We start from the raw sequence: 23,699 nt of genomic DNA on the forward strand, positions 1-23,699 counted from the left end.
TGACATCTCTCTGCTCAACACTTCAGACACTTCTGAAACATTTGGGGGAAAGGTAAGACCATTTGAAATGCTATTTCATGTTTAAGTTTTACCCTGATTCTAAAAAAGTTGGGATGTTGTCCAAAACGTAAATTAAACAGAATATGATAATTGGCAAATTTGTGACATATATTCATTTGAAGACTACCTCTTAAATACTTAGTTAAGCCAAAAAACTTTTTGTTTTTGACCTGATGTAGTTTCGGTTGTGTATTTGCCACAAACTAAACAAGCACTGTGCAGAAATTAGAAGATGTTACCTTTCAAATGAAGCATCATGCATGCATTTTGGCCTTACGGTTCTTCTGTTAAAAGCTTTTGCTCAATGTTTTTCTAATCCTAGCTGATGTTCAAACTGATAAACTTTTGTTTTTTGTAAATTTAAACTAAATTCTGAATATGATACTTTATGGTTTTATTTATGTTTACACAGCATCCTAGCTTCTTAAGGTTTTTCTGAATCTGAGTGGCTGCACCAAATTAATCTCTCTTTACACATCAGTTGATAATTACAGTGCTAGGGAGAAGTGAACTATATGTAGATAAACTGGTAGTTTAACTACAGTTTGTAGTAGCTTTCTGATAATACACCTAGACTAACATTTGCAAAATGATCAAGAAAATGATCAAGAAGTTCAATTACTTTTTTGTGCCATTTTTGTGTAGTGAACTAACGAAACTACAAACAATTTGGGCCATAAAAGACAATAAAATTGAAATTGCTTCTCCACTGTAATTGAACTTTGATCAGCTTTGATCATGTAGCCACCATCACACACTTGACCTTTGGGCTTTTGTACATGCGAGTGTTGCTCAGTGCTCACACAGCGAATGTGTCATCATGGCCAAAACCAGTGGTGGAATGTAACTAAGTGCATTTACTCAAGTACTGTACTTAAGTACAATTTTGAGATCCTTGTATTTTACTTGATTGTTTCCATTTTTATAACTTTATACTTCTACTCCATTACATTTTGAGGCAAATATTGTACTTTTACTCATGAAAAGGCGATGAATTTAAAGTGATTCAAATTTGTATTTTATTTTATTAAACCTCATATCAGTATGTTAAGGAGTTAAAATGAACACTACCTTGAGAAAATTAAAATGCTGGTTTCATAAATGCATCAATAATGATAATCTAATAATATGTTTGGAATATAAAAAACAATCTGAGTGGGTCCATTCTGCATGAAGAGTACTTTTATTTTTGATACTTTATGTACATTTTGATGCTGATACTTTTGTACTTTTGATTCAGTAAGTTGTGAATGCAGGCCTTTTACTTCAGTAAGGGATCTGGATACTTCTTCCACTACTGGCAAAGTAAATGCTCAGTTTGTGGCGTGCTGTTTTGGAAGTTACCTACTGTGCTGATCCCTGTTCAGTGATCCATCTAGTTGCTTACACCTAGTGGACAATTCTGGTAGTGTTGAGTTTCTTAAGTTTCGTTTTCCTTAAGTTTCACTTTCAAGCCTTGTGTTTTTCAATTAAACAAAGAGCAGCCTGGAGTTAAGCCTTGGAGTTGATTTGTCCGTAAGTATATATGCAAAATATTGCATCATTTTCTGGTCATATGTTAAACTTTTACACATGTGGTTAGAAGTCTCTACTGGGCTAATAATTGTGTAATTTATATGTCAAAATGGACCTGCAATGTGAGCCTGAAGAAAGTTGGAATTCATGGACATTTAAAAATGGATTGTTTAGTTTATCACAATAAGTAAATCAGCATTTTATAGCTGTAAATGGTTACATGTTTACATTGTGTTTATTTATAGTATGCAGCAGTCACGTGCACATGATTATAGATGGGCAGGGGCTCAAAGTCAGAAAAGGGCAGCATGTGTGCGCCCCCCCAAATTTTTTCGGTCCTTTACACAATATGGAAATTAATGTAAAATTTAAAAAGTACTGATAGAAAGCTAACTACTTGTATCCTGTGTAGGGGAAAGTGCTATGCAATTGCCATTTATTTTGTGTCAACAAATTATTGTCAACATGAGTTCATTCACATTATCATAGGCTTCTATCATAGGCTTTTCTGTATCCTTTCTTTTTTTGGCATTGTGCTGCAGGCATAATCACCATGAATCAAGTTTAAATACAGATGGTAATATTTCAAACACAGATAACCTACAGTTTATATCCCCGGAATGCTGAAATTACTATGTTATTATTATTATTAGCTATTATTATAATTAATATTTTGTTAGTCCACACAGTAGTAGCAAAGTCACAATAAACGTTATATCTAGACCAGAATAGCAGGTTTCAGAACTGTGGCATGATAAACAGCCCACACTATAGGGGTAGTAAGAACCACAAAACCAAAAACAGACCAGACCTTCCTCTACAGAAGAAAGTAGGACAACAACTCGGTGCAGACCTGTTGATCTGCCTATTTTGTGATGTTAAATCCTCAGACCTGTAGTGAGGGAAATATGATCCGCCGTAAACACGGTGCGTTTTATTTTTAAAATGTATTTGAAAAAAAAAAAAAGAAAATGTATTGTGTACACGATTTCCCGCACCGTGCTCCGACGTCCGTTAAAAATAGAGCCGTGATACAGCAGAGCTGCAGCCGATGGAAGCTGACACATTGACTAAAATAGGGCGTTTTTCTGAAATATGACCCATATTTAAGCGAATAGGCCTAAGTGAACGGCAACTAGTTAGACCATAACTAGTCATAACTGTCTCTCTCTCTCTCTCTCTCTCTCTCTCTCTCTCTCTCTCTCACAATCACACACACTCTCTCTCTCTGTCTGTCTGTGTCTCTCTCTTTCTCAATTCAATTCAATTCAATTAGCTTTATTGGCATGACGTAACAATGTATATATTGCCAAAGCAAGCATCAGAAAAAAGATAACAAGATAAGGAAAGCAATATTTACAATAAATTATTATAATTCTATCATTCATTTTAAAAGAAAAGAAAAACTAATAACAATAAAAGAAAGCAATATTTACAATCATTGAACAATATTTACAATCAATATATAATTTATACAATCTAACTGTCCCAGCAAAAAAAGAAGAAAAAATAAAAACAAAACAACCAACAGCTGTGTGTCACTCGCTGTCCCTCAGTGTGTGACAGGCAGAAACATAGACTGCTGCTAATCTACAGCTCTGTGACTCTTCCCGGAGGAGGAGCGGCAGTTTTTCCTCATCTGACCATTTGAAAAAACCTTTTTTGACGGATTCAAATTTTTGGAAATATGTTTCTCTAATTAGTTCATATTTTTTACATTTGGTGAGGAAGTGTAGCTCTGTCTCAGGCTGACTGAGGCTGCAGTGGCAGCACAGCCTCTGCTCTGCAGGGAGCAGCTCCTCCTGGTCCTCCCTGTTTCCACAGCCAGTCTGTGTTCACTCAGTCTGGACTTCATCTGGATCCATCACCGTGCTCAAATAATTTGCTGTGGTGTACTGTCGGTTCAGATCCAAGCAGCATTGCATTTTGCTCTGTGTTTTGGTTTGTGTTTGCCAATAGGTGATGTCGTCTTGTTGTAGCTGTTTTGTAATTTGGTTGGGTCTGATTGGTGGAGCCAGTCTGTCTCTCAGGAGACTGGTGGTGTGCTGGTCTGCATGCTGGTTGTTACGGTCAGCCATGGGTGAGCTTTGAGTAGTGCCGTGGACCTGGCTGTCTGCTGTTCTGGTGCATGTGGTGATGGGAGAGCTCAGAGTGCTTCCTGTGCTCTTTTTAGAAGCTGCTACTTTCTTCAGAATGGCAAAGTTTAAATTTAAAGGAACCCAAGGCAGCTTCATTGCCTTGCACCATGACTGTACCATTCTGATAGAAGTTGATGGTCAGTGTCCTTCTCTCTTGGCACTTATCTTCATCCTCAAAGATCTGGATTTGTCTCCCCTTGCAGATTCCTCTCTTGATGTGGAAGCTGTAGTGTTTTGATATGGCTGTATGCCATGCGGTGATATGCTCAGTGTAGAACAGCAGGTTGGTTATAACACCTGTGTTATTATGGCGGTCAGCATATACAGTCTCTAGATATTCCCTTAGGATCTTATGTTTGAACTGTATTCTTCCATTTTCTGATTTGTGACCTGCTCCATCAAAATGAGTCACATTGACCCCGAAACACATTTTGAGATTTTGATATATCCGTAAAGAGGAGACTCTTAGCTTCATGTCAATACCAACATTATGTTTCTACGCCAAATATTCCATGAGATATGCTCATCCAAAGTTCGACTGTTATCAAAAGTTAGTTTTGAGAAAAAGGGCTTTAAAGAAAATGATACAGATTCCGCCATGTTTCACAGGGATTAAAACACATTTATTAAGACTAGAGTCCAGATGAACACAATATTTTTGGGTCAAAGGTGATACCCCACATCTGTATGTGTAGTCTACTCATACTGTCACACATACACGTGCACGAGCACATACACAACACAGTACAGGCCTAGAAACCCATGTAGATAAGTATCCAAATCATATGGAATACAATAATGATAAAATATGAACAAATATACTGTACATATGATGTTATACAGAATATATGATGGGTATTTAAAAATAATAATACTTTAAAAATATTAATATAAAGAATATTTATAAAATATTAAATATTGAGCCGCATGCACACATGTACTTACAGTTACTTACAAGTGCATATCCATACAATTAAAAATATATATACACACAATGGCCCTTTTAATATAATAATCCAGAATATATTTTATATTATTTCATATTTATTTATTATTATTTCATAATTAAACTGTCACATGCATCAAGGAAGCAGGCAGTCCTCTGGTGTTGCTGCTTCTCACACTACATCCTCTCAGAGTCGTATGGAGCTTCACAAGATGAACCAAATGTTTTCATCTACAAAATAAGATAGCATTAATAAAAAATGCAGTCATCATCACAAACCTTTTGGGCTGGCTAAATCATATTGAATCATTGTTGAATGAGGCCTGATCATTTCTGTATTATTGCTTCAATATGATCATTCACTGATAGACAGACTGCAGCACAGGATTTAATACAGCCCCATATTCAAAAACATAACATATTCACCATACAGTTTATGATTCACCATATCAGATCTTTTAAACAATAATTTTACTATACATTAACCATACTTTAGGCTGTTTATTTTGTTATAGCCTAAAGATCTTCTCACCTTTGTGTCTCACAGCAAACCTGTCTCCTACACATTATGTTTGTATATTACTGTTAAATAATTAGCCTCAGTTGTGTGGTGATAAGGTAATCACTGCCTGGATTATGTTCAGAAACAACAATTTTTTGAGTGAATGAAACACTGATTTTCCTCATTATGTTAATAAATGTAATATATAGGAGACAGTAGACACCTGACACACCCACACTTGGGCTAACGTTACACACAGTGTAGTGTAGTTATCAAGCATGATTAGCTGCTTTCTTAGCCTGCTCTAGTGATTTTATTAGCCCTTACTAACAGAGAAAAAGAGGATCGTGTAGCTAAAGTATAACCACTTACCATCACTCATCTCTTTAACTAGGTCGCGTCTTCTCACGTCTCCTCCGGTGAACAGCAGCTAGCAGGCGCCGTTGTTGTGAAGTTTGCGGCTCCACTTGTACTCCCGAGCTATCGCAGTCTCTTTAACATTGTCCTCGTTTAGATAACTACAGTCAGAGACATTGTATGCTATCACCGGCTCATCCATGAGCGCAATATCTTCCTCCTCATCTTCCTCCAACTCACTCTCTCCGGCATTATCTTGGCTAACGTTAGCCGGACCGTCCGCGTCCTAGTCGGAGGTCCGGCTGTCTCTCTCTCTCTCTCCTCACCTACCGGTGCGGTGAAATAGTCCATAATTAACTCTGTCCAGTTATCAACACATGTAGCACCTCTATCTCTGATTAAATTGAAAAAGTTTTGCAATATTCTCCTCACATTAATCCATCTAGTTAAGCCAGCGATCTTCACCACTATCTGAACCACGTCATCCAGCCTGTCTGTAAACAGCTGTGTGCCGCAAAAAACTTTCTGACAATGTTACGTTTACCTCAAAACAGCCCAAAATCACTTTTTTCATGTTTAAACGTGTTTTTACAAGAACGGGCGGTTGCGACTTCCGACTCATTTCGATGGAGCGCGTCACATTTGATCTCCTCAGGGTACTAAAAAAAACTGTATGAGCAGTGTGTCCCTTACTACTGCTGTAGCTGCTGCTGTAGCTTCAGTGGCCATGTTGCTATAGCAACCAAGCAGCTGCCAAGGTAGTAGAGATTCTACTGGAGCTAGCTAGCAAAAACGATTTTTTAAAACAAAAACAAACATAAGAAAAACTCAAAAATGCCTATAAAAAATATAATTTCTTAGCTGGCAAGTAGTAAACAAGTAAACTTCTCTGCCTTTCTTGTTGTTTAGTGATATTTCCCCCCCTTGTGGGAAGCTGAGGCTCACAGAGCAGTTGGCAGTTGACAGTTGGTAGTTGGTTAGGTAGCTGCTAGGTAGCTACGCTTGTCAATTGGAAGGAATAAAATAAAAATAGTACTCTCATCAGATTCTCTCTCTCTCTCTCTGTCTCTCTCTCTCTCTGTCTGTGTCTCTCTGTCTGTTTGTGTCTCTCTCTTTCTCTCTCTCTCTCTCACTCTGTCTCTCTCTCTATGTCTCTCTATCTCTCTTTGTCTCTCTCTCACTCTGTCTCTCTCTCTATGTCTCTCTCTCTCTGTCTCTCTCTTTGTCTCTCTCTCTCTCTGTCTCTATGTCTCTCTCTCTGTCTCTCTCTCTATGTCTCTGTCTCTCTCTCTTTGTCTCTCTCTCACTCTGTCTCTCTCTCTCTGTCTCTCTCTTTGTCTCTCTCTCTCTGTCTCTCTGTCTCTCTCACTCTGTCTCTCTCTCTGTCTCTCTCTCTATGTCTCTCTCTTTGTCTCTCTCTTTGTCTCTCTCTGTCTCTCTCTCTCTTTCTCTCTCTCTCTCTCTGGCGGAGAGTGCGTGATGCAACAGAGAAGCAGCAGGTTCAACACACACAACAACCCTATCACAAGAAAATGGGTACGGTAAAATACCGTGGAATTTTTGCAGCGCCGTTTTTTTACATCCCTATTTATTCATGTTATTTTTTTTTTTTTTTAACACTCAGAGGGCACTTTTTAATACTAGGCATAAAGGTGTGTATATATAAATGTATATATTTATTTGTATAGTATGCTTCAGTTTTAAAGAAGCAACCATCAGTAAAGCCACACCTTCTCAAGCACATGGTTTTATTGGAGTTTTTGTTCGCTATCTGTTTAGCCTTGCTTGGGTACATGCGTGAGGACAGAAAACCTGGCTAACTGAGTGCAATACCACCATCTGCTGGGTAACATCAAGTTTAACAGGAGTTTAGCTTTTTTCCATAGAGTATGTAAATATATGTATTTTTGTATGAAATGTGCTATACTAATAAATCTCCCTAACCTTAGTTAGAAATAGTGATTAGGCATTTAGTTGGTTAGTGTAAGGAGTTACTGAATGCACTGTGCCAATGAGAGTCCTCACAAGTATTTAAAGATAATCATGTCTGTGTCAGTCATTTACTGAAAATGCATCATATTTTATAAAGTGATTTGTTTTGTATGTAAACTCATAATCTACAAATGTTCTGATTTACCATATTGACCATTACCAGTCCAAGATAAACTTATCTTTCTTTTTTTTATTCATTAAGGTACAGGAAACTGGAAGTCTGAGATGGCAAATAGACCAGCCCGGTCCACTGCTAAACGTGGGGAAATTAACATTGGAAGCGGATTCAGACTTTCCTTTGCACTGTTGGATGTTCTCTATGCAAATCAGTTTGAAGGACAGCTTATAGATCCAGAAGTTGCTCATCAGACAGAGCAAAACTTTTACAGAGGGGCCCCACCGAAATGGTTAAACTTTCACATTAGTGAACAGGCAGAGCCAGGTGGCACTCCTTTCATCAAACGAGACGGATACAAAAAACTTGTAGAACAAATTCAGCAAAGGAGAAAACTCCCTGGAGTATCAACTGTGAAACTGTTCCACCAGCCAGGATGTGGGGGGACCACACTAGCGATGAAGGTGTTGTGGGACTTGAGGAAGACCTTCAGGAGCGCTGTTTTAACAGGCTCAACCCCAGACATCACAGATGTTGCAGAGGAGGTGGTTGACCTTTTCACAGCAGGCGATCGAGGCGATCAGAACACAGTGCTGCTGTTGGTGAATAATGAAAAGATTTCGGAAGATCTGCAAGACGTCATTATGATGAAGATTGCGGAGCGGAACATAGTCACCCATAAGCCCGTGGTGATTTTTCTCAGTTGTGTTAGAAAAAATGCAGTTCTGCAGAGTGACCATGTATTCCTACCAGACGTACTTTCTGATACAGAGAAGCAAAAATTTGATGAGAAAAAGAAAGAGATTTACAGAAGGTACAGTGATAAATGCAGCCAATTCCATGGCTTCAACATAATGCAAACTAATTTCTCAGAAGATTATGTCGAACAAGCATGCGAAGTACTCAGTGGAGGTCAGAGTGCAAACAAGCCAAAGAAGACTCAGCTGGCTGCCTTCCTATCCCTGCTGAATGCCTACGTACCAGGCTCATACCTCCTGGAGTCTCAGTGCCTGGACTTCTTCAAAAGTGGCGACTACATCCATGGTGACTCTTCACTCGAGGACAGAATGAAGCCCTTTAGCCATCTCATTGTCACCTTCCAACAAGATAAAAGATCAGAAAAAAAAGTCTGCATGGCTCACCCTATGATCGCACAGTGTTGCACTGAACTGATGGCCAGGGCAGGCGTAAAAAGAAGTGACACAGCAAGAGACTTCATCACCTGTTTGTGCAGAGATGAGCTCCCACCATTTTTGGTTGGCTTCATCAAAGACATGCTAACTCGAAGAAAACGAGTAATAAAAGAAGAAAACCCAGTCAATAGTGCGGAGATGACAGAAGACCTGGAAAGATTTTCAAGACTAATTTTAGATATTCAAAAGTTGGAGGGCAAAGTCCAGAGTGCATCAGTTTTAGAGATGGCAACAAAAAAATTCAAGAAAAATCCATTTTTTCCACAAGCACTCGCTCGTTTCTATTACATAGAACTAAAAGACTACTGTCTGGCAGAAATGTGGGCAAATACAGCAAAGTCAAGGGATCCCCTGAACTCTTTCATTGCTGATACACTCGGCCAAGTCCATAAGAACCATCTGAAAAAAATAGAGCGTTCCACCAAACCAAGAGAGATTTTACAACTGGCCACAAAAGCCATCGAAGCTTTCAAAGACGAAGAGCGACTTGCTGAAAAGGAACGTGGGACAGACATGAAAGGACATGTCAATACCAAAATCTCACATTATTTTAACACCAGAGGGCTGTTGGGTTATCTGGAGGTTTGCATCATTGTGTATGATCTACTTGTCAGTCAGAACGAAATTTGGAGAGGAGTTCTCACAAAGCAAGTGTCCTTGGTCTCTGTTCTGGAAGTACTTGGAGACAACAAACTCTTAAGATTTAACCATCTAATAAAGATGCTCAGGGTTGAGGTTGAGAGAAAATGTGCATTTTATGATAAATATCTGACTTTTTCAAAGCCTGACATGACAAAAGATGATCCCTCGTACATTACAGAAGGCACCACAAAGTGCTACAGCTTGTTTGTTGTACACAGCCCATCAAAAAAAGTTCAAGAAAAAGGAGCTGATCTCATCCAGAACCTGAAACAAAAATTTGCGGACACCTTCGCTCGAGTACTCTCATGTCTTGACAGAGAATGCACTGAATCAGACCTTCAGAAAATAACAACATGGTGGGAGGAAATCTTTCTGCAGAAAGATTCAGTGACAGCGCTGGCCAACTACATCCTTGCTCAAATCATGTTAAAAAACATAGGAGCAATATTTCCTTTGGAAAACCAGCATTTAACTGCATTTAAAGAAAAGGAGATTCCAGAAGATTCGCCAGAGCTGCAAATGTTAACTCTCCTCCTGTGCTGGCCTACAGACAGTGAAGACAAATGTATTCTTGACTTCAGTAAATTAATTTCACGTTTGCACTGCTCCTATGAACACGCATATAAGATACACTTTCGATCAAGGTACCTCTGCCCTCTGTTTTTCATTGGAAAAGGTCAAGATCTGAACAGAATTGTTCACAGAAAGGTCATTGAAGAAATGTTTCTGGAAGAAAATGAGGAAACAACACAACATCAGAACACCACCTGGAGCGAGGAGAAGATTTTCAAAAGTCAAACAGTTCAAGCACACCTTTTAAGAGTTGAAGGGGTGGTGCGAAACTACAGAGTCTTTGCAACTTTTGGTGGCACAGTGATTGAGGTGGATGCAAATCTCAGAAACAAGCTCTGGAGACCACGCCAAGTTTCCTTTTATCTTGGCTTTACCATCAGAGGTGCTGTGGCCTTTGACATCCAGACAAAACCTGCAGAAATGGGTAAGAAGGGTAAAATACTGTAACTTCAAAATAATTATATAACTACCTTACACTGTTCAATTTAATTTAGTTTCAAGTCTGCAGTTCACTTTTTTCGCCTCTATGATTGTCGTTTTTTGGGTAAAAAAAACAGAATAGTTGTTTATATTTTAATTTGAACATAGGGTTGTCCCTGACTAAGAATTTACATAGTCCTGTCTTGCCTATAATTGACTGATTATCAATTCAGGGCTTCATTTCCCCTATTTATTTATTTATTTATAAATTCTTTTTTTTTTGCTCATTCATCCCCCTCTAATAGGCGCTAATTTGCTAGTATGCTAGCTAGCTAATGCCGTATGCTTCAACTCCTTTTTCACTTTCACCACTGTTCATTTTAGCAAGTTACGTGATATTTTATGTTCTATTACTATGGTTCCCTAGCCTGGGTATACCCAGACTGCCTTGCGCGCTCGATTTCATTTCGAACTGCCAAGGTGTCTGGAAACCAGAGAGCTTTCTTAGCCCTGTTTTAGGGATCCAATCACAGAACGGGGAGGGACGGCAAGACGATGACGTGTACTACCCGGCAGACGGAAGCTTGTAGTTTTCTTACGGATCCAACATGGCTGCAGCAGACGCGAAACTCTCTTTGGCTGTAGATGGTGTTTTAAATAGTTTAGAGCGAAATTTGAAAGGCGAAAGGTCTCTCCGCGGCTCCGCTGTCCCCCGGCTTGTAGCGAGATCATCGGCGTTACTGTACCAGGGCTAATAGCGGTAGCGCTACGTTACCGTTATGGCGTTAGCGGTAGCTATTAGCCCCGCTATTGTAACGCCGGTGATCTCACTACAAGCCGGGGGACAGCGGAGCCGCCGAGAGACGCACAGCAGCTTGTTTATTGCCAGTGGATGTGTGTGGCTGAATGACATGAGGGGGAATAAAGCGTGAAAATAAATAATCTTGCAGAAAGCGAGAACTGGAGAAGCAAAGCAGCAGCAACACTCTCTCACAGACACACACACAACAAACATCCATTTCTGTAGCTCTACTACGTCATCTGGTATAACTGATACGATTGGCTAAGAGCTACCTACAGACGCTTATGATAGACATCCTAAGCGCCCAATAAACGGCTCCGGAGGATCGTAAACCACGCCTCCTCTACGGAGAAATTAACGGCTGGTTCCCAGACCAGATCTCATTTGAGATTAGTCTGGTGTTAGCAAGGCTAATGGTTCCCTATAAGCATCACTTTCACTGTAACTTGTGTGAGACTGAGAAATTATCCTGGAAAATTAAGTCTCAGTACCGTACTATCTACATTAACGCAAGCTCATTCTGTCTGCCTATCAACTCCTTGATCACAATAAAATCGAATAGGGCTAACTTTCATACTGACTCATTTTTTAAACTGACAGTGAATCATCGTTGGCTGCCAGTGTTAAATAATGTTACTTTGGCATTTTTGCATGCTAGCAAGTGTTAGAGTTTGTTATTTTGCAGAACAGATGAGAGGAGAGTAAAATCCTTCTGACTATTTATTTAAGACAGTAATGAAAGAGTGAGCATGTACATGGACCTTCTCTGTTCAGAAATCACAGGCTGCTAAGCAGTTAGCTGTAACCAACTCCCAGAAAAGAATGCCTAACTTACTTTTACACAGAGTTTTATAATATGAATGTGCGACTATCTGATTCGTCAAAAACTGTTGGGGCAGCACCATGGTTTAGACTCTGTCCGCCCATTTCGTTAGCACACAGGCTAGTCATAGCCTCTTGGTGCTTCAGCCTCTGGTCACCGCCCTGTGGAAGAAAAAAGCCAACAGCACACTTTTGTTTCTTGTCTAGTGTTCGTCAGTGCCTATCTCCACCTGGGCCTGTGGCCTTGAATTGGAGCACAAAGAGTGCTTCAGTTTTTTATCTGCTTGCCCTCAAATAATGTGGCGATGTGCAAAGCGTTATCAGTATGTCCTTTCTGTTGATACTCCTTATTTCTGTGTGCTGTGTCTGGCATATAAAATGTGTGTTCCATGCCCCGCCAGACACACCTCTAAGCAGCGTTTTACTAAAGGTCATAATGCAGACCATTGCTAATTTTATTACTCTAACACAAGCCTTCGTCAGGAGTTGAAGCATATGGCATTATCAAGCTAGCATGCTAGCACATTAGCTAACATTAGTTGAGCAGTGTTCTACTTCAAGTTAATTTCTTCACTTTTTACATTTCACTATATTGTTCATATTTTTACCATTCATCTTAATAATTTTAATAATAACCTCGGTGTCTTAGATAACCATGAGCGACGTTAGCTAGTCACTCTGTAAAGCACCTACATTTTCCTGAGTTCAGAGCTTAGGTCAGTCACTCTGGCTGGATCAGCTGGAAAGGAGTGAAATCTTACGTGGCAGAAGAAAAAAACTGATGAAAAGCAAAGAGGGACCAAGCTAAACTCTGAAGAGTTAACACTTAACAAATTAACAAATTCAACTTGATGGTGCTTTTTCTTTGTTTTTGTGGCCAGCTAGGCTAGCTGACTGGCTAACCTCAGAATTTTATACACAGAGGTGACTATAAAAATAATCAGCTAACTGTTAAAAGTGAAGTAACTAACTTAAGGATAAAAAGCATTGTAATATGATGACTGGACGCCAAGATAACATTACTGTATAGTGGAGTTACACACAATATTACTACCATGAAGATTCAACTGTGAGATTGGTGGTCGAATCAGGACTAAAGACCTTTAGATTGAATTGTGCCCTTAGTGTCACCCCTGGGAAAGAAAGAGCATCTATAAAAAAAAAAAAATTAAAAATAAGGGGGAAAAAAAGTTTTTAAAGTCCATAGATTTTCCAGAGTAACTGAGGCATTGTTGAACTTTTTAAAATGTGTTTTTTGTATTGCTGTGTGCACAACTAATGTATTCCCATTCCATTGTATCATATCACAGTCCAAATCTCAGAGACGGAGAGCTCAGAACTCAGTCCTGTTCTGTCAGCTTTGACAGATACCACTGGAGGTAAGTAATTTACAACAATAGTTAAATGATAAGATGACTTCACGTAGTGGCCACAAACATCATTATTATCTTAGTTTCTGAATTTTAAAATATGGCCATTTAAACTTCTCGCATTGACTGTTTTTTTTCTGCTTTGCATTTGTTTTCAAGCTTGTGTTAACCAGAGACCTTATATCAGACATCTCACCACCAACACATTCAAAATCCTCATTAAGTTTGAGAGGAGAGACCCCAGGGCCCTAAAATGATAACTTACTTCCAGGTTTAAGAACTCATTCTTGTGGCGCCCAACAGTCACTCCTAGAAAATAGAAATAACATCTGTAGAAAAAGTCTATAGATTATCCAGAGTAGTTGAAGCATTGTTGAAGTTTTAAAAATGTTGTTTTATTTGCTGTGTTAGTAATGAAATCCCATTCCATGTTGTTGCGTCACAGTCCAAATCTCAGAGACGGAGAGCTCAGAACTCAGTCCTCCCCAGTCGGCATTGACAGATACCACTGGGGGTAAGTAATATACAACAATAATAATTAGGATTGAGAAATGATAAGATGACTTCACACAGTGGCCACAAGCATCAATATTACCTTTGTTTGTTTAAACAGTTTCTCAGTTTTATGATATGGCCACTAAAACTTCTCGCTTTGCATTTGTCTATTGCTTCAGGTGAGCATTTCGTAGATCGCTATCGGACAGCTCTGATTAACGGAGTGAGAGATACTGGAACCATCCTGGAGAAGCTCAAGGATCAGAGGATGATTTCAAATGAGGACTATGAGGCTGTGAGAGCTTTAGAAACCACTCAGGACCAGATGAGCGGCATTCTACAGTGTTTGACTTCAGCTGGCACAAGAGGCAAAGATGCTCTCTATGACCTCCTTAAAAGGATGAAGAGTATGAGGCCTCTCATTGTTGAGCTTGAGGAATCTGAATAAAGGAGCAACATGTAAAAGATAAGTGCTGCACCTCATATGAAAATAGTGACTTCATTAAGAAAAGTATGCTCCTAAAGCTTTGTTAACTTGCATCTATTTTTGCCTTTTGTTTGGGGTTTTATGAAACATGTGAAACTATAAAACATATTAAGACTAGCAAAGACAAAGCAACTTGTGAAGAAACATGTACTTTCAATGGAAAACCTTTTTTTATATATTAACCAGGAAAATTGTTCCTTTCATTACTTTCTACAATGTAAGTGTAAAAAAATATGAATGTTTCACATTATGCAAAATGGGTCATGCAACCCCAATGAAATCATGAAACACATGCTAAGGTGCATTTTTAATAGTTGTGTGTAAGAGTAGATTTATAATTAAAAAAAACAAAACAGGAAGAGCACATGACTTTTGATGTTTCATTGTAATGTGCTTGACTAAAGACTTGTGTTAGATTTTAGATTTGTATGATTAATGAAGAGATTGATGGTTTGTTTGGTTTACTTTTTTTAACCAAAAACAACAAGGATAATTCAGTTAAATGGTAAAAAAAAAAAAAAAAAAAAAAAGATTATATTTACTTTATTACTTGTGTTGTTTTTTTACTTCAATTTTGCTTTTGTTGTATTAACTCTCAAATGTACGTCGCTTTGGATAAAAGCTTCTGAGAAATGACTAGAATTGTAGAACATGAGTATCTCAACACTTTTTATTCTTTTATTCTTGCTTTTTGTTTCTACGTTACTGTCCCACATTTTATCTTGTATATATTGTCAAGATGAAATATTAAGAAGAGTAAGAATGAGGGTTTCCTCATGTTGTGACATTTTTTTAATGTGTATAGTCATGGAGGGGTTATTTCTACAATATTAACTCCAATTAAGACAAAAGTGTTTTTGTGTATTGGTTGAGAATGAGCTCACCTCCATTAACACTGTTAGATCTGTCAGCACAGCAATTACACCCATTTTTGCCAAGGTTAGCATCACTGATAATGCCCTCCCAAGTTACAGTGTGTCGTATCAGCAAGGCAGGCAACTGTTTGGGGACCCAGGCCAGTTTGGGGCAACCAAGGGCCGACAAACTTTTAAAGTAAAGCAGTGGCAATGCTCAGTTCAAAGTTTGCAGTGACTGTAGAAGTGACTCCACTCACTCAAGATGCAAGCAGTGTGCGTGATTGTAAACGACGATTGACATGAAATCGCCTCAAACAGCTTCCATCACATACATGTGATGATGGAACAGCAATGATTGTACAGAAACATATGTTGTTATTTAATTTTGAAGTCCTGTTTCTGCAATAGCAGCATCAATAAAATAATCTTCATACCTGAGACTGGAAAATTTGTTCAATCACTGGTATGCCAATATTGTAAACATAGGGGTTACAAATAACTGATATAGATACTTTCGCTATGGGGCACCAAAATGTTATAAACATGGGCTACAAATAAATGATATGGACACCTCACACGGGGCACCAAAATGCTGTGAACATGGGGTACAAATAAATTTACAATTTACAAATTTTAATTTTAATGTATATTTAAAAATTACATTGGTGCCTCACACGGGGCAACAGAATGTAAGGAACATGGTCAATATAAATGATATGGAAACTTAACAACGAGGCACTAAATGTTGTAAATGCATCACATGGAGCATTTACGTTATAAATGACATAACATAAATGCTATCCCTCATATGGGGGAATCAAATATGTAAGGGTTTAGATGCCTCGAACCTGAGCAACAATTGTGTGGGACTCACGGTTCAAAAGTGTGGCTAGATCAGAATTATTAATTAATTATCAGAAATAATTATTGATTATAAAAAATGATATGTCTTGATTTACTCTATGTCACCTCAAGTTGGGGCACCACTCTGTAAAACAGATAAAAGATAGGCAATTAACCTAATGCAGTCTCATAAAGTTACAAAGCTATCAATTTGGAACACTGATTAATAAGTAACTTAATAATTATAATCAAATTACTATATTCATATTTAATCCTGGTTGAAGGAATTTGGAATTATTTTCATAGAAGAAGTTGTCATATCACTCAAAGTATACAACATAAATGGACAGAATATTTATTCCTAAAAGGTATTTATTCTAAATAAACAAAGTACAGCAAACAAAACACACAATCTATAGAGTATAGAGATTTACACAATCTAATCTAAGCAGATTATTTACAGTGAAAGTGTTCGAGAGCTGTCTTGGTTAGATCAGAGCAGCACATTGCTCTGGAGAAAGAGTCTCTGGGATATCCAGGCCTGTGTCCCCCTTCTTGGAGGAGAAGGAGTAAGAGATGCAGTCCTCTCAGGGGGCTGGTGGAAAAGAGGATGAAGAAGTGGAAGTTTATATACAGGAGACCTCAGAAGTCTTCCTGACCAATGAGGTGATCACACATCAGTAGAGGTCATAAACACCAGGCATCATGGGGAGGAGAGTTTATGGCTGTTTCCTTGCCAGAGAGCCAAAAAGGACTCCAGACACCATTTTGAGAGGTCAATAAGAAATGCTGCTCAATTTCATTCATGTCTGTTCAAATCCACAAATGAACAAAAGTCCACATGTGCTAAGATCCCAACACCCAATCATGCCTAATGTCACTAATTTGAATCAAAACCTCAATTCATATCTATTGTGTGTGCTATATTGAAATTAACATCAATAATTATTATTTTTAAATAACTGTAAATAAATTTAGGCTGTATGGGGTTAATGGCAAGAACGAAAGCCAAACAAAATGTATTTGTTATTAATTTTTTAAAGCTTTTATTGTTCTTCTATATTTTTGAATTGTTTCTAAATGTTTTAATTTTAAATGTTGTATATATTCATATTTTGAAGACTTTTTTCTACAATTTTTTTGTTGGTGTGAGATTATTTATAATATAATGGCGATGAATGCTGGTTCGAGGGCCCCCCTGTGAGTTTTTACTTAGGGCCTCAACAGACTCTAGAAAAGCCACTGGAGATAACCCCCATTAAACTGTTAGCTCTGTGGAGAGGCAAACTGAGTTGTGAACTAAGTTGTAAATCTCATGTACAGTCATAGAGTAATTTGTTTGACTCTAACAGTAGCCTGTGAGCTGATTACAGCTGGGGCAAGTGACTTCTCATCCTGCATGAATGTGCTGCCTAACTTGTTTGGCAGCTTATAGGAGGTGTACCATGACAGGGCAAAGGTCCACCCAGATAACAAGACTGTTTATTCAAGGACGGCACATAACTCTGTGGACGAAGCAGATGTCACTTGAAGTTCAAGCTCAGGTCAGTTTCAGTTTTCTCAACATTTCTTTTTACCTATCTACCTACTATATTGCTCTGGAAAATCTCACTGTGTTGGCTAGAAAACATAATTGCCCTATCTGTCTCATCTACTGTGTTAAAGGGATAGTTAGGATATTTTGAAGTGAGGTTGTCTGAGGTACTTATTTATAGTCATTGTATTACCTACAGTAGAAGGCCGTCAACAGGGGCCGCAGCAAAACATAATTTATTTACCAGAAAAAAGGCTCACCAAACAAAAACATTATCTGGTTAAGTATGCTTTATTTATAATATTTTTACTTCTTTACCTTGCTGTCACACCACCCTGTTTTAGAAGTTTACAAATGGGAAGTGAAGCGATTCTTTGCTCTCATCAAAGCCACCAGACTCCTTTGACAAAAACAGTAATTATACCTCACAGAACACGTGAGTTTGTGGAGAACTGCTGCCTCAATTAATCAGTTTTTTTGTGTGACTTTTGTGTTTCAGTGAGTTAGTTCAAATTCACCAAAGTCACTCAAAAACGCAAACAAATTAAATGATCAAAGCAGCCATAGTCCAGCAACTCCTGTGTTCTACAAGGTAAAATTACCTGACAGAAAGGTAAAATGCCTCCTCTCATAACCAGTATGGGCTGAATACTTGAATACTACAAGTTTCCAAAGCAAACAGACGACAAATCCAATCCAAAAAGAACGTATTAGGTGGGAAAATGGAAAAAATGGTTGTAGACATTGTTCTGTGTTGATCTAAATGTAGTTTCTTTTTAGATATTACATCAGTGCTGAAATGGCAAGTATGTTTTCACTATCACTATTCTGTATAAATTGTCAAATTTGGTGTTGGTGTTTTCTGTTGTTATTTCATGTGGATTTCTTGCTTTATTTCTTACATTTAGAGCAGAATGAGTTATAATCTGTATTGTATGCACCGTATTTTGCTATTTATAGTTATCATGAAAAATATCAACTAACCAATGTATCTGTGTAAAGGTGGATGCTCTGCTCCAAGTCTGAAGAAGAAGAAGGGGGAGGTGGTAACTCCCACTAAAATCATCACGTCAGACAAAACTAAAAGGTAAACATGAAACTAAAAGCAAACAGAGCTTATCAGCCAGCCTTGAGTTTGGTCAATAAAAGTATATTGCATTGGTCATATATTATTATTATCATGTTAAAATGTTGCATGTATAATGACCAAGTCCCTCATGTGTTCTCCACAGAGACCCCAGCAGGAGTTCACAGGTATCTATTGATCAGTCTGCCTTGATTCAAAAAGGCAGTTTTCATTAACAACATTATCAAATTGCAGCTTAAAACACACGCACATACATTTTCTTTTTCTTTCCTGCACACGAGTAAAAGGAGGCAGTGCAGAGACACAATTCTCATTACTATTTCCCTATGTTACCATATGCAAAAATGATTTAAATGTTTCATGAAGAGTACATTATGTGTTGTGTTTTAAAAACAGGAGCCTGTTTGGATTGAACTTGAACCTGTAGTCAACACAGTTGGTGAGATCCAAACCTACAGGTAAATGTATTAACCCTTGTTAAGTCTTAACATTCTGCATACTCGCCTTGTCCTAAGGGACAAAAATGACCCACCGTTATTAAATCTCTAAAATAAAGCAGTTTCACTGAATTACAGCCCCCAAATCTTATTTTTCATAAAGAAACATCCTCTCATGCATCCATAACTTCGTGAATCTGATATTCACAAAGTTATGGATGCATGAGATGATGGTTTTCTATCTTAACAGTCCAGAAAAACTGAAGTGAAACTATGACAAACTTGAACTTCTTTGGCGTTATAGTTAAATGTTCTTATACATTGTACAATAAGGAAATTGGCTACATTTTTTAATCATTGCCCCCAACCACAAGGTGTATAAACAACAGTATGTGAGATAAAACCTTTCAACCAATTTTCATCTTGAAAAAAGATCATAGGTTGTTTTTTTTCTGCTGTTCAAAATATTGGCAGGTCAATTTTTGCCCTTAACCCTATAAAGCCAAGTGTATCATATTAGATACAGTAATTTTTGAGACCTCTACATCATCAAAAACCTGATGTATACATGTGTTGAAGATAAACAAACTGAGCAACAAATTGCACAAATATACCAGATGTAGCAAAAATGATATGCAGGTTCCACGAGTGGATCAGTCATTGCTGCATTAAAAAACTTCATATCAGCAGATGTATGATGTTGTGTTATATGGAAAAAATATGTATTTTGCATGTTTGAGGAAAAAGGAAAAGTTAAAAATGTTGTTGTTTGATGTTTTTGTTAGTTCAAGAAAAACAAACTGTGAGCAACAAATTGCACAAAAAGACCTGATGTATCAAATATGACACAAATTAGAATTCATATATGCAATTTATTTATTTTTTAAAATTCGTCAGCAAGTTAATAAGCACTCGGTTTTAAAAAAAATTGAATTTTCTGGCAATTATTTCATGGTTCAGGCTTTATAGGGTTAAGACAACGCAAGGGTTAAAGTTATCAACCTTTTTTCTTTAAATTGTTTAATTCAGAGGCACTTTTGGGTGAAATTACACCAAAGTTCCGCCTCAAGGAGCCCACATTCTTGAAAATAATGTTGCATTAACTTACTATATAATAACAAATGTGTTAAATAATAAAAGCAAAAGTTATTACTCAAGTGTGTAGTAAATCCAAATCCATTGTGTTCCCTTTTACTCCTTAGCTTCCAGTCTGATGCAGGTCACTTTGAATACAGCCTACAGTCTTCATTTCGTTGGGTTTGTAAGGAAAAAGTCAGCTTCACTTACCGGTTCTGCTCATGGGAGGAACACAGGCACAGGCCTTCATGTGCAGATTACATGCCAGCAGGACCGCTAATGGACATCACAGTCACAGCTGGGAAGCTAGAGGAGGTGCAACTGCCACACTGGATAGGTAAGTGGACAAACATTGAAAACAGTTTACTTATTTGTATGAGTGAATTTTATAGTTTTGTCTTCACTACCACACTGTAGGTTTGTTTTATTTCTTCTTTTTTTGGCAGATTACAACCCCCAAATGTCAGACATGTTTGCAGTTCTACATGTGGAAAACTGTGGAGATTTTGTGGAAAAAGTGTCTGAAGTGACATCGTCCCACGTGAAATTACTGCAGCCAACTTTCTCACCAATTGGTGTCATGTTCCGGCAGTTACTTGGCTTCCCTGTGAGCGTTTTCTATGACGTGTTGATGTACAAAACAGTCAAAGCGTTCCTCACATTGGATGTTTACCTGGTGCCACCTGATCCTGCTCTACAAAAGGTTTCTCTTTCATTTGTCACAGCAATTAATTCACTGTCCTTAAAAAATGTTGGCTACTTTATCCTTTTTTTTCTCACAGGAAGTGGAAAAAACCCAAAATGGATCAAGAGTAATCCTAAAACCTGGTCCAGACAAGTCCATGCAAGTGGGAGGTATTTTCTCCCTCACAGCAGACAAGGCGGATGCAGAAATTCAACCCAGCGTATGTATGATTCAACGGTTTGAATACAAGGGCTATGATTTGAAGTGCATTGAATTAAAGATCCTCTTAATTGTCTTAAACCATATATTGTGTTCTCACAGACAAGGGAGCTCAGATATGATATTAGAAATATCTTTGAGGTGTTCATCGAAAATGCAGACAGCGACTTCACCCTAAAGCTTGAAAGTGAGCAAAACACTGTCTGGACCTGTACCATCCGTAAAGGTCAGAGGTTTTCGAATAATTTTGAAATAATTTATTTGCTCCCTTTATTATGTATAGCTAAATGTGCACAGTTGGCAAAGTAAATGCTATGTGTATTGTGAATTCAATGGAGGAAAAAAGATCAATCAGCGATTTATTTGTTAACTAATCAGCGTTGTGAACTGTATTTTTAGGAGACTATCAAAGTCAAAGCAGTGATCCCAAACAAGGTAAGAAAAGAAAAATAATACTGAAAGTGATGACTTTACATAGTGTCTTTGAAACACAGTGTGTCCATTTGCACTCAGGAGCAACTAGTAATATGGTATTTATTTAGGGATCGACACCAAGTCCTCTCAACACTGCCTTCTAGTAGTACAAACAGTGACAAAATACATGCAAACAAGGGTTTTTTATTTTTTTATTTTGAGTTTTCAGCCAACATTTAGCTAGATTTAGCCAACAAAACTACTTAGCTAGGTTTAGCCAATGAAACATTTTGTTTAGGTGTAAGCAACAAAACTACTTGTTTAGTTTTTGCCAACAAAACAACTTGGTTATGTTTAGGCAACATAACTACTTGATGATGTTAAGTCAACAAAATGTTTAGGCAACAAAGCTGGGTGCAAATTGCATTGTTTGCTTGTGACATCTGGGTACTAAAAGCAGCTGCCAACAGTTTCTTGATTTAGGATTTTAACATACAGTAATTACAACTTCCAACAGTCACTGTTTACTTGCTTTGCTTTTGTCTTCTTGCTTCAGGTCGACATTTCGTGGATCAACATCGGACAGCTCTGATTAACAGAGTGAGCGATACAGGTTTCATCCTGGACGAGCTCTTGGATAAGGGGTTAATCTCAGATGAGATCTATGAGGCTATTAGAGTCATACCAACCACACACGACCAGATGAGGCGCATTCTTAGGTCTGTGACTTCAGCCGGAACAGAAGGCAAAGATGCTTTTTATAAAATCCTTAAGAGAATGAGAAGTATGAAGGCTCTTATTCGGGAGCTTGAGGGATCATCTGTGTAAAGTAGCAAAAAGTAAAAAGTGTTGTTGCTTTGGACACCAGATGGACATTTAAAACAATGTTTTTCATGTTCAGCATCCATTTAATGTACTAGTGAAAGAGCAAAGCATGTTCACTAATTAACTCTTTCAGTGTTTTAGCCAATATCAGTGATGTGTTGTCAGGTTTGAACCCAACAAAAACTGAACCACTGTCTTTGACAAACCTGTGCATGTAAACTATTAATTAAAAATCAAGACAGTGTTTTTGAGGATTGATTTGTGTGTGTGTGTGTGTGTGTGTGTGTTTGTGTGTGTGAAAACAAGTGAATTATTCCTCGTTATCCTGTGTCATTTATTTTTCTTATTACATTTTATGCTGTTTCTATATTGTTAATGCTATACTATAGTTAATATAATCAAATATTATGTTATTTAAGCAACTATTTTAATTCCAATGAAAATAATCAATTGAGTGTGTTATTGTACTGAATTTGCACATATGCATACATTAAAACTATAAATTATAAATTCTATTTTTGTAATTTTGTCAGAGCCTCCTTTTCTCCTTTCCCTTTTTTTTAAATTTAGACTTTTATTGGGTGATATAGCCTTGTTGTGTCACTCACCAATTGACACAAATACACAGTAATTTTTATTTGATGTGTTTTAATCATTTTAATTGTCCACCTGCTGCTGAATGTTACTGAAACTATGAACTACCTATCTGTAGGTTATAGACTGTGACACTCGTGTGGTTCAGGAGTTCTTCAGCCAGAAAGACAAGTTGATTGATTTAATATAAAAAGTTTATTGCTAACTCTAACAAAATATAACTCACTTGTATTGAAGGAAATGCACCCTGCTCCGACTACTAGACCCAGGGTAACAATATGACGTTTTATAGACACTTTTCATTTTAATAAGATAGCTTTGGTTTTCATTTATCTAATATCTAATGGAATACATGTTATAAGCTTGGCTGTGATACTAAGTAATCAGTAAGACTTAATACATTCATATTTACCAGATAATAAACTACAAATAGGTCTAGTTTATTTTCATTGGGTTGTTTTAATGATTGAAGTATTCATCAACATAGAAACATCTACACAAATGTGAAGCCCTGAATATCTGACTGATCAATAGATAGATACAGTCACGGGGGAAAAAAATAGATTATTGTTTTCTTCAATTTCTTGTTCATTTTAATGCCTGGTACAACTAAAGGTACATTTGTTTGGACAAATATAATGACAACAACAAAAATAGTTCATAAGTGTTTAATTCAAGAGCTGATATCTAGACATTTT

At 37.5% G+C, this 23,699-nt stretch overlaps 2 protein-coding genes across 2 annotated transcripts; both read left to right on the forward strand.

Moving 5' to 3' along the window:
* The first annotated feature begins 1,525 nt into the window (after nt 1–1,525).
* LOC131989540 (sterile alpha motif domain-containing protein 9-like) lies at nt 1,526–15,724 on the forward strand. Its single transcript, XM_059354777.1, has 5 exons — nt 1,526–1,575; nt 7,713–10,457; nt 13,388–13,456; nt 13,893–13,961; nt 14,122–15,724. Exons 2-5 carry the CDS (start codon nt 7,736–7,738, stop codon nt 14,388–14,390), a joined length of 3,129 nt encoding a protein of 1,042 aa, XP_059210760.1. The 5' UTR covers nt 1,526–1,575; nt 7,713–7,735; the 3' UTR covers nt 14,391–15,724.
* Nucleotides 15,725–17,644: 1,920 nt separating this feature from the next.
* On the forward strand, nt 17,645–22,879 carry LOC131989542 (NACHT, LRR and PYD domains-containing protein 1a allele 5-like). The gene is made up of 11 exons (XM_059354779.1): nt 17,645–17,673; nt 18,444–18,469; nt 18,666–18,750; nt 18,896–18,917; nt 19,147–19,208; nt 20,390–20,601; nt 20,711–20,967; nt 21,047–21,169; nt 21,271–21,394; nt 21,568–21,603; nt 22,139–22,879. The coding sequence occupies exons 2-11, from the start codon at nt 18,463–18,465 to the stop codon at nt 22,408–22,410; spliced, it is 1,200 nt and encodes a 399-aa protein (XP_059210762.1). The 5' UTR covers nt 17,645–17,673; nt 18,444–18,462; the 3' UTR covers nt 22,411–22,879.
* Nucleotides 22,880–23,699: the final 820 nt, after the last annotated feature.

The sequence above is a fragment of the Centropristis striata genome, chromosome 17 (genome assembly GCF_030273125.1).
Source record: "Centropristis striata isolate RG_2023a ecotype Rhode Island chromosome 17, C.striata_1.0, whole genome shotgun sequence".
Classification (NCBI taxonomy): domain Eukaryota; kingdom Metazoa; phylum Chordata; class Actinopteri; order Perciformes; family Serranidae; genus Centropristis; species Centropristis striata.